General features: G+C 33.8%; 1 protein-coding gene across 1 annotated transcript in view; it reads right to left on the minus strand.

Annotated features, from left to right (window-relative positions):
• Positions 1-391: 391 nt before the first annotated feature.
• Positions 392-12554, minus strand: part of LRRIQ1 (leucine rich repeats and IQ motif containing 1) — a 216455-nt gene continuing 204292 nt past the window's right edge. Inside the window, exon 26 of the mRNA XM_037167657.2 lies at positions 392-534. Coding sequence (XP_037023552.2) covers positions 392-534 — 143 coding nt within the window. The remainder of the gene's footprint in view (positions 535-12554) is intronic.

The raw sequence follows: 12554 nt of genomic DNA on the forward strand, positions 1-12554 counted from the left end.
AATATATTAATTATTTATTAATACTACAGGCTCAATAAAATATAGTTATATTCTACCATGTATATAGTATTGCAATTTATTATTCATAACAGAAACTCTTTAATATACATATAAAATTGTAAAGAAAATAAGAAATTGAATATGCAAATTCCATTGCAATAGTTCAAAAATTAATTTCTGAAAGCCATTTTACATGAACATAGGAACAAGAGCAAACCTGTACTTTACAGAAAGGAAATTAGATAACTCCACCATAAAGCAACAGTAAGAAATATGTGTAATAATACAAATGGAATACAGCCTTCTAAAATCTTTTATCCAATTGGTAACATGACCAGATTCCACAGAACTCTTGAAAGAAATCAAGTGCCATTTGCTGAAGCTCGAAGAATTAGTTTGAGGTTTTTGCCTTCTTTTTGCCACTTCCCCATCCACCACTGAGCTGTGCAGGATTGTCGCGGAATGAGATGCGTTCTTTCTTAGAAGGTCCTGTATTTGTTATCATTGGTGCAAGTATTCCTTTAATTGAAATACCTAGATAGTGATATTAAATGTATGCTTTCACTGGGCTTGATCAAAATAACTTATATTTTAAAGCAATATATTTTTCAATAACATACATTGCAGAACTATATGATCTTTGGCTTCTAAAAAAGTATATTGACTTTCTATTTTTGTTTGCAAAATAGTATAGTCAAAGGTCTGTATAAATTATATTTAGGTTATACAAAAGGAACTGACCTAAAAAAGTTAACTAGCTATAACAGTTTTCATGTATCTACAATTCAAATATCTCCAGTATTTCGACTATGAGATAATATATCTTCTTAGCATTTAGTTATTTTTATTTATATTTTCATAGTTGAAATTTTTTAATTACTTGTATTTTTATCAATGTTGACTGTGTTAAGACTTGTGTTAGAAATAGTCTGATTGAATCAAAAAGCTTCCTCAGGATAAATAATTATTGGTAAAATGGAAAACATAGTAGATCTAGAATCTAAAGATACTCATGGGTTCTAGTCTGGCTGCATATAACATAGCTTTGTAATTCTGGACAGGTCAGGACAGGTCATACCCTTTCCCAGCGATTATTTTATAAATGAGGGAAAAACATCTGTGCATTACAGGGTTGTTGTGAAAATTGCATTTCTGATTACACTGTAATGGTGGTAAGATCTGTAACAGTGCTTTGTAGAGGTGCTATAAAATGGAAGAAATTACTACTTATATTCAACAAATCATAATTTCTCCAGGGAAAAGTAACACAGATTGTTAGAGGATAAACACCACTAGTAGTTGAAAAATGGGATAGTGGATAGGAATGTTTTTTGCAGCAAGGCCCCAAGACACTGTATAACAGTACTATTCAAGAACTATGATCCTCTGCTTTAAACTTTAAATCTCCGGAGGAGCAAACACACAGGGCCGTGTCCATGGGGAAAGGGCTGAGCAGCAGCAGAGAGTCGAGCCTGAGCGCCCCTCAGGGCTGGCTGCAGGCAAAGGTCCAAACCACGTGGCCGTGACTCTCCACGGTGATGCTTCTGTGCTTTAAATGAGGTTAGAGAGGAAAATATATCATTGTTTTTAAGCAATATTTTAACTAAAATTTTAAACACACACACACACACACACACAAAATGTCCAAACAGGTTAGGAAACAGACTTTTTGTGGAAATTGGATGTAATTTCAAATTTGGTGCAATATGATAATGTGTTCATTTTAAAAGTCCAATTTTACTTTATTTTATTTTTTAAAAGATTTTATTTATTTATCTTTAGAGGAGAAGGGAAGGAGAGAAGGAGAGAAGGAGAGAAATATCAATGTACCGTTGCCTCTCGTGAGTCCCCTGCTGGGAACTGGCCTGCAACCTAGGCATGTGCCCTGACTGGGAATCGAACCATGACCCTTTGGTTTGCAGGCCTGAGCTCAATCCACTGAGCTACACCAGCCAGGGTTACTTTATTTTATTTTTTAAAAATTGTATTTATTTTTAGAGAGAGGGGAAGGGAGAGAGAGGGAGAAAAACAACGTGTGGTTGCCTCTCCAGCGCCCCCTCCTGGGGACCTGGCCTGCAACCCAGGCATGTACCCTGACTGGGAATTGAACTGGCCACCCTTTGGTTTGCAGACCAGCGCTCAATCCACTGAGCCACACCAGCCAGGGCCTAAAAGTCCAATTTTATTTCAAAGGTCTTTTAAACCAAAGTATTGCTTTTTAATTTTAAAATTATGATTAGGATAAATAAATAAATATATATATATATTTAAAATTATGATTAGGAAAACAAATACAAAGGAGTTAATGAGCCTCTATAAAGGGAGAATATTTTACTTTTAGTCTTCAAAGAGAACGTTACTGAAAGGCAAGAAAAAATTAAAAGGTACTGTTTCAGAAAAGGGTGTGCTAGGCATAGAGAGCTAATGCCTGTGGCACAAGACTGTAATGGAATTAGAGACAGAACATAGCTTAGGAGTTCAGAGACCTTCACAACTGGCATTCCTGGAGGCATTCTCAGCAAAGAGAGGAACCACTAGAGATGCCAAGTGGAGCTGGCTTTCATGGGACGGCCAGATTTAGCCTGCATTACGCTACTCCCTGTACGTCCGTCAGTAGTCCTTTGTAAAACTGTAAGAACTCTTTCAAGCAACAGGAATATTGCTGGTACATAAAGGCAAGAATTTCCTAATGATAAACTAGTAGCCTACAAAATGTAAGAAAGCATGCTACAACTCTTTCAAGCAACAGGAATATTGCTGGTACATAAAGGCAAGAATTTCCTAATGATAAACTAGTAGCCTACAAAATGTAAGAAAGCATGCTATAAGCTTATCCACTTTCTGTTTACTAGTTACATATTGGAAATGTATTCTTTCCAAGTAACAAAATGGAATGTGTACTTTGGTCTTAAAAAAAAAAAGTACAGTAACAGTAAACCCTAATCTTGCGCCAGCAGTAAAAATTCTTTGATGAATAAACTATATCCTGGATAGCAGGTAGTACATATTTTCAAGTACACATTAGCTGGGGAGAATGCTGGAGCTGGAGAGATGGGGGAGCTGGGGGGGTCTGAGAAATGGGGAGCTACTGGGGTACATTTACAATTCAGATATACTCGTTCAAGAAAAAATAGACATTAAAAAAGAATAAGTGGATTTTCACAAATGGTTAAAACAAATGTTTTGTTCCAACAGAGAAAGCAAAATCAAGTTTGATGCAAGTTTTACTCAAGGTAATACATAGAAATAAGTATGCATTTACAAATATAATTCAATAACAGTGTATTACTGATTCATATTTTTGATGGAAGAATCTTATTATAAAGATGTATTATTTAATTCCTTTATTCTTAATATAAGCTTTTATAAAGGATATAACATGTGAGACTGTCGGAATGACAAAGTATTGGAATATTTATAGATAACTTCATATGCTCCTAAAATAATTATTTCAAAAAGAAATAAACTAAATTGCATTAAAACAGCTTTTGTTTTAGACAAAGTCCTAATTCTTAACAGTGTTTCTGCATTCTAAAGGGTTTTTTATTGACTACATAATTACGGTATGACACAAATTTGTATTCTAACACTGTTTTGTTGTCTTTATTTTGAAGCTGCTAATGAATCTGCAAATCTTTTTGTACTTACCCGCAATGGAATCCTATATTTAAAAGGCAGTTTGTGGGTTTTTAATTGTTTAGTGCAATTCCTAAAGCAAATAGTTATTATTTAAAAATCATATTGTGATATTACACATATAGCAATTTTGAAGGATTTTTTAGAGGAATTAAAATGCTGTAGAAAACTAGCATTCAAAATTGCATGAAAACATATGTGAATATGTTGTTTAAAAACAATATTATAGAAGTGATTAAAACCTTTTATTTTATTGTTTGGCTATGTGTAAATAAACAATTTGAGCAGTAATCAATGTAGCTTATTCTCTCATTGCATTTAGTGAGATTTTTTTATCATATAAATTCTTGAATCACCAGATATATAGGAAATAAATTGAGGAGTAAACCAACACATCTATTTAAAAAAACCACATATTGGCTTTCATTGCAAAGCTATTACTTCGTACCATAATTACTCTAAATGAAAAAAGAAGCAATTTAATACAGTCAATGTATAATCATTCCAAAATTACTTACCCACATGAAAATACAATAGTGAGAGAATCCTGCCTCAAAAAATTTACATTAGAGCTAGACCTACTGATGTGTTCCTGGAATAAAAAAAAATATGGCTAAAGGAACTGTGATAGTTTTTTTTTCTTTCCTGCCATATTGTTATAGATTTTATGTTTAACAACAGTCTGCTACATATTTGTAGGTAAGCATACCAATCAACAAATTGTCTCTTACATACATGCTGAAAGTGTGTCTTGATAAATATGCTTTATCTTCCAATAAGTCACTTTTTGCCACATAATCTGTGTTCTGCTAAAGATTTGTTCTGGTCCTTTAAATTCATTTTTGTTGTTAAATCCTTGGTTTTTTAACAAATGTCAAGGTCTTTATGTGCTGTGTTTTGATAAGTAATTTAATATTTAAAGTGCTTTGAATGACTGTACTGGTATGTACAAAAAAAAACTTTGTTAAACAGGTCAAAATAGAAATTTCATGAAGTATAGTAATACGTCATTGGATTTTCATTGATACACGTAACACTATGTGTATGAATATAGAAATCATTTCAAAGTCCTTCCCATATTGTATTGCTTAAAGGCAGATACAGCATAAGAAAAGCATGAAGAAAAAAATTCAACATTTTAATGAAAGTGACCAGAACAAATTTTTAGCAGCAAAGCGTTTACATCAATTTAAGTGCTATAATTGAGTTATGCTTGGCCCGTTTGAGGTTGAGGTAGGTATTATACTGTTCAAGTAACAGTTGCTTTTCATGGCCATTGCCATGTCCAACCTTAAGTAATAATGATCATTTACAGTGAACTTCAGGTAGACAGTTTAATGCTGAGGAGGAAAACAAAACAAATAACAAACAGGTTGTTTTTATCATATTCAGATTTCCTCAACATAGCATGGTGATTTATCTTGTTCTAAAATCGTTTTCAAGTTTTTTCAGTGAGTAAGTTTTTATATAAATTATAAAAAGATTAATAAAATTTCTCTCACAATGTCATTGTCCAAATCCCAACTGGACAATGACATTTACAGTTTTTTTCCTTATCCAATATTTAAGAGACATATAAGTAAGAAAAATTAGGTTTGATACATTTGAGAGTCACAAAAATGTCCACAGTATTTGTTTTTGTTGTTCAAAATCACAATTACTAGGATTCCCTTAAAAATAAACATGTGTGACATATTAATTAGCTTTATCCAGGTACATTTATTTTAGAAAATAATATATATAACATGTATTAGATGAGAGCTAATACATGTTATGTATAGTGGCAAACATTATTTTGGTAGATGTTGTACATAGTTTTACTCTTGCACTTCATGACTTTGATTTTTATAACAGCTACCATTCATATTTGATCTGCAGTTTTTGAGGCCTCCTTATAACATGCACTGTTTTCCCGGCTTTTATTACTCTTAACACACTACTATGTTTATTTCTTCTTAAAGATACTTTTTGGCTGTGTTCACACAAGACAAGGGTGACTAGAATGTGGTACTAAAAATACTCTCTTGATTCTAAAAATTCTGTGGTTCTTAATACTAATATAGTTCAACTCTGCTTTCTTTTTTTTTCTAAAGAAACATTTTTATAGGTTGATTTATAGTTGTAGAATCTAAATAGGTGTTGTGATTTTTTTCATAACTAAATTTGCCTTCTCCCACATGGGCCTTAAGTAAACTAAAACTCTTTTCATTGGTAACTATTTTATGTAACTCTGGTTATTATAGTTCTTTGATTTCCCACTAACTAGTAGATAGTTACAGAGTACAGGTCTTTCTTATCCACTGGGATGCCTGAAACCACACATAGGACTGAACCCCATATATACTATGTTTTACCTGTACATGCATATATTTTCACTTAAAGGAAGCACTCTATGACTTCTCTTCAGCACATCCCAATCGCCAGCATCACTATTCTAGCACTTCAGGGTCATTATTAAGTCAAATAAGGATTAGTTGAACACCAGCTCTGTGATCCCGCCATGGTTGACCAAGACGGCCACTAAGTGGTGAATGGAGAGGCAGCGCACACAGCATGGATAAGGGAGTCACAGAGATGCTTTATGTCCTGGGCGGGACAGAGCAAGACAGAGTGCGATTTCATTCTGCTACTCAAAATGGCATGTGATTTAAGACTTATGAATTGTTTATTTCTGAAATGTTTCATGTAATATTTTCAAACTGTGATTGACCATAGTAACTGAAATTGGAAGGTAAAACAACAGATAATGGGAAACTACTGTAACTAAACTTGTAAATTGATTGAGAAATTAATGCTGTAACTCAATAAGAAGTTAAGAATGAAATTTAACACTCTGTAAGCTACCTGGGTATCCATTTTCTACTGAACACAGTTGGTTCTAAAAATCAGGTCCTATGTCCCTTTAATCTTGTCAGCTCAAAGAAGGTCTATTCCTAACTTCTCCAATTATTTTTTAAAGTTTTTTTTTCTTCAGAACTCTGTTCAATTTCATTATATTTACAACTATGTATCCATGTGTATTTACAATTAAAGAATAATGGCATAAATTATGCTATCACCCTTCATATGCATAGTTCTTTGAAACAACCCGGTTCTTATATAATAATACATTTTTTAATTTAAATTATTTTATTGTTGTTCAATTACAGTTGTCTGTATTTTCTTCCCAACCCTCCCCCAACCTCCTCCAAATCCACCTCCCTCCCTTGCTTCCACCTCCCCCTTGGTTTTGTCCATGTGTCCTTTATAGTAGTTCCTGAAAGCCCTTCTCCCCATTGTCCCCACCCCGCTCCCCTCTGGCTATTGTTAGATGGTTTTTAATTTCAATGACTCTGGTTATATTTTGTTTGCTTTTTTCTTTTTTTGATTATGTTCCAGTTAAAAGTGAGATCATATGGTATTGGTCCCTCACCACCTGGCTTATTTCACTTAGCATAATGCTCTTCAGTTTCATCCATGCTGTCATAAAGGGTATAAGCTCCTTCTTTCTCTCTGCTGCGTAGAATTCCATTGTGCAAATGTACCATAGTTTTTTGATTAACTCATTTGCTGATGGGCACTTACTTAGGTTGCTTCCAGCCCTTGCCTATAATAGATTGTGCTGCTATGAACACTGTGGCACATAGGTTGTTTTGGATTGGTGTTTCAGGGTAAAACCACAATGAGATACTACCTCACACCAGTCAGAATGGCCAACATATACAAATCAACAAAAAAGTATTGGAGGGGATGTGGAGAAAAGAGAACCCTAGTGCACTGTTGGTGGGAATGCAGACTGGTGCAGCCACTGTGGAAAACAGTATGGAATTTCTTCAGAAAATTATAAATAGAACTGCCTTTTGACCCAGCAATTCCACTGCTGGGATTATATTATAACACTAAATATTAATTTCTAATAATCTTGTCTTACCCCATTTTTCCCATGTCAATTTTGCCAGAGTAAATGTTCAGCAAAAACATGCATTCTAAATAAATTTCCCAATGTTATTATCACTGTGCAGTTATTCTTTGGAATTTAAATATTTAAAACCAAAATTATATTTCCAAGATCACTTGGAGTCTTTGAAAGCTTTAATTAAAAATCTTCCTTTTACATGTACAAAGGACACATGGACAAAGCCAAAGGGAGTAGGTTCAAGGGTGGGAAGGAGGGTCGGATGAGGTAGGGGGTGAAAATGGAGACAACTGTACTTGAACAACAACAAAAAATCTTCCTTTTATTTACACGTTCATTCAACATGTATTTGTTTAGTGCCTACTGCACAACAGGCATTGTTCTATTCTGCCTTTGAACAGAGCTTTCCTGTCAATTTTCTTCCATGTGTCAAAGAACATTAATAACTATTGTGTTGTAGTTGCTTTCCATTTAATGCTATTGTCACTAATTCCATCTTTACAGTCCTCATATGGAACTTATATAAAAATGCTTATTTTCATATTCCCAGATAGTGAAAGCTTGTAGATAGGTTTCCCCAAAAATACTTATTTTCACATTCCCAGATAGTGAAAACTTGTGGATAGGTTTCCCAAAAACTTTTCATGGAAACTTTCATTATGCCTTTTCATGCTTATTAGTTCTTAGCAGGGAGACATTTGGCAACAATAAACATGACTAGCCTGAGGAGTTATTATATTATTGCACTTCAGTTTCATTCACTTGACAAATGCATTTCACATTTGACCATACCTATTTATTTTCATACCATGTTAGCTAGTATAAGAAATTGGTTAGAAAGTGACAATAACCCCCCCAAAAGTCAAACAGTTTATATAAGAAAGAAAATAATCATCAAGAAGAGGCTTGGAAGCTAAAATATTGCCTTTAGAAACATGGTGCTTTAATCTATTATCAATAGAGCATACATGGAGTATGTCCTCAAAATGTTCAAATGTGTTTTTTAATAAATAATAAATGTAGCTGACGTTGGTACAACTAGTTCTCTCACACAAATACAGTTGAAATTTGTCTTTCTCTAGATAATGTCAAGTGCTGGTGAAACTAGCTACTGTTTCAGATCTGTAAACATTATTCTGTGGTTACTACTAACTCCTATATTTAACTGTGTCAGGCGTCATTGTTGACTGTTTCATCAAACTGGTTCAGATCTTCGAAATAGGCAGTATCAGTCCGTTAAAGGTCAGGGATCAACAGTGGGTGCCTAGTCGGTAATAGACTTAATATTTTTCTATTAGGTGATTCTACCACCTGTGCTTTTGCTCTCATAGCAATTAATTTTGCCTATCCAGTTATGGTTGCAGGAATATTTTGAGGGCTGAAGTGTAGTGTCAATATGTTTTTTAGCTAATTGTCAAACTGTGGGACAAAGATCTAATAATCCTGCATATTTAAAGCTCCTACCTTCCCACTCCCCACCCCCAAAAAAAAGATCAAAGTTAATGGTTTAAACAATAATGAGAAGAGTCTTTATGTTTCAAAATTTACCTTATTAAAGATCAACTCTTGCTGATAAAAATTTAAAAAAATAAATTCTTTGAGATATAGCTCTAACCTCTTTATGACATGTTACTAAATGGGACTATATCAAACTAAAAAGTTTTTGCACAGCACTGTATAGGAGAACGTATTCTCCAATGATATATCTGTTAAGGGGTTAACCTGTGAAATTTAAAAGAGCTTATATAACTCAACACCAAAAAAAGAGAACCAATCTAGTTAAAAATGTACAAAGGGCCTGAACAGACACTTCTCCAAAAAGGGCATACAGATGGCCTATAGACATATGAAAAGATGCTCAAAGCCCACTAATCATCAGAGAGATGCAAATTAAACCACAATGAGATATTATCTCACACATGTCAGAATGGCTCATCAACAAATCAACAAACGACTGTTGATGAGAATGGAGAATAAAGGGAATCTTCCTGTGCTATTGGTGAGAATGCAGATTGGTGTAGCCACTGTGGAAAACAGTATGGAGCTTCTTCAAAAATAAAACTGGAACTGCCTATGACCCAGTGATTCCACTTTTAGGAATAGATCCAAAGAAGCCTGAAATAGTTATTAGAAAGAATATATGCACCCTTATGTCCATTGCAGTGTTATTTACAATAGCCAAAATCTGGAAACAGCCCAAGTGGTCATCAATAGATGAGAGGATAAAAAATCTGTGGTACATTTACACAATGGAATAGTATTAGGCCATAAAAAAGAAGGAAATCTTACCTTTTACAACAGTATGGATGGACCTGGAGAGTATTATGCTACATGAAATAAGCTAGTTATAGAAAGACAAGTACCATATGATTTCATTCATAAGTGGAATCTAATTAAAACAAAAATAAACAAACTAAAAAAAATAGAAACAGATTCATAAATCCAGAAAACAGCCTGACAGCAATCCAAAGAGAGGGGTACTTGGGGAGCTGGGTGAAAAAGGTGAAGATATTAACCAAAAAAAAAAAAAGAAGAAAAGAAAAAGGCTCATGGATACCACAGTATGGTGATTACCAGAAGGGCATGGGATAAGATAGAAGAGGGTAAAGGGGGCAAATGGTGATGGAGGGAGGTTTGACTTTGGGTGGTAAATACACAATACAATACGCAGGTGATGCATTACAGAATTGTATACCAGGGACCTATATACTTTTATTAATTAATGTCACTCCAATAAATTTAATAATTAGAAAAATAAAATTATATATATATATAATGTAAGAAAAATTAAAAACTAAAGCAAAAAGAAAAACCAAAGCCAGATTTTATAATTATATAAAAGAAAAATGTTTAACTTGGCCAAAATTATTTACAAAATCTTACCCATACCTCATTTTTATCTGGGAAAAAATATGTAACATTTAGAGTGGGACTGACATTTGAATCTTTTATTTAAAAAAAAACAATTTATTTATTTATTTTTAGAGAGAAGGGAAGGGAAAGAGAAAGAGAGGGAGAGAAGCATCAATGTGTGGTTGCGTCTCACAAGCCCCCAACTGGGGACCTGGCCTGCAACCCAGGCATGTGCCCTGACTGGGACTTGAACCAGTGACCATTAGGTTGGTAGCCCATTCTTGTTCCACTGAGCTACACCAGCCAGGGCTGAATCTTTTAAATGGGAAATATGATAGTCAATTTTTACTTCTTCTACAATAACATTTTGCAGCAATTGGTATAGATAGTAGTATCACAGAATTTTATTAGAGGGTTTTGTAGGCAATACACATATGTATGTGTTCATTCATATGTCTGCCAGTTGATCAGAGTATGCCAGTTAGTTGAAGTTTACCATGCAGTGTGGGCGTGGGTGGGGGGAGAGCAGGGGAGGGCAACGGGGAAACATGAGACAACCGTAATTAGACAATGAAAATTTTTGTAAATAAAAAAGTTTAGCACCCACATTTTTAACACATTATTTTTTAACTCTCAAATCTTTTAAAAGAGTGTTATGTGCTATTGCCAATATTTTCTCATCATCCATTTTCTCTTCAATTCTCTGTCAACGACAATTCACTCTTAATTTTCCTGAAAATTCACACTGAAGGAACGGTAGGAATTTAAGAGTCCACCATGTCCCAATCCCTGCTTCAGCCCTTCATATCCACCATTTTTAAATCCTCATTGCATGTCTGCAAGACACATTTCACCCTCAGTTTAAAAATGGGGAAACTGAGGCAGTGCAGTTAAATTATTTTCCCACAGGTGATAACAAGGTAGTTGAAATTTGACTTTATATGACTCAGGTTTATTGTAAACAAGACAGCATCTTGTTTAATATTCAAAAATAAAATATACCTCTGATATACTACTACCGTAAAGAAAATCAATAGGCAATGAAGGTGAAATGCATTTGTTTCTGCATGCTTTGGAATGGGAATAACTGTTCATTACCTGCAAATAAGGTTGATGAAACTAAAAATGAATAAAATGTATCAATACTATCCTCAATTTCTTCAAGTGAACACATGAAAAGATATTTCTATATCTATATTCATATCTGTATCTACTTATATTTATGACATATGCTAGGATTTCCTAACCCCTAACATAATTTTTTAAATTTTAGAATTATTGTACCAAAAGACTTTTTCAGACTTTCTTATCCTTTGCTTATGCCAGTATCTGGTTACTCTTCACTGTCTTTGTAAACTAGGTGTTACCACAATTTCTGAAGCTATTCAAAGAATACTCTCATATTTGGGTGATTCTGGCTGTATTACATGAACACATACTTCAATAAAATGACATTACTGACATTTAAAGGAATGTCTCCTTTAAATTTTGCAAAAATAGACACAAAATCCTAGAGACTACGTGTTTTTTCTTCAAGATAGTATATGATGAAAAATATCAGAAATATATAATTTCTAGATTTTCTAAAGGCTTAATACAAGTAAAACCCATATGCTAGTTAATACCATACAATTCAAACAAAATTCAATCTATTCTTTTCATATACAGTTTTAACCTATACTGAAAAATATGCAAGTAGGAACCAGGTTAAATACAACTTGTACTCACCTGTGATCACTATGTGACAGAACATTAAATTAAATGTAAAATGTTTCTAGCCATTCAGTGATGAAATCATTGGTTTGTAAATGTAAGTTGTGGAATATAAAGGATCAATAATAAGTAGCAGAACTGCCATAATGATCAAAATGCTGGAGACCGTGGGGCCTTGAGAAAGGGAAATTTCAGAGGAAATGCAGGTTAGTAGTGGAGAGGCTGAGAGAGTGGCAAGATGAGAAAATGGGGAGGTAAATTACGTAAATCACAGTGTAGCTATTGTTATGTTGGCTGTTGACATTGTTTAATTTAACAGTGTAAGGGAAAAAGGTCAGTGACCCTGCCTAAGATAGTCAGGCATTTCATGTTTTAAAAATTCCTACAGCACACCAGTGGAAAATTTCTGAGCTAAAGTAAACTAAAGGTAATTTCCAAGTGCTACCCTATGAAATGT

The sequence above is a fragment of the Artibeus jamaicensis genome, unplaced genomic scaffold, assembly GCF_021234435.1.
Source record: "Artibeus jamaicensis isolate MK-2021 breed Jamaican fruit bat unplaced genomic scaffold, CSHL_Jam_final scaffold_584, whole genome shotgun sequence".
Classification (NCBI taxonomy): domain Eukaryota; kingdom Metazoa; phylum Chordata; class Mammalia; order Chiroptera; family Phyllostomidae; genus Artibeus; species Artibeus jamaicensis.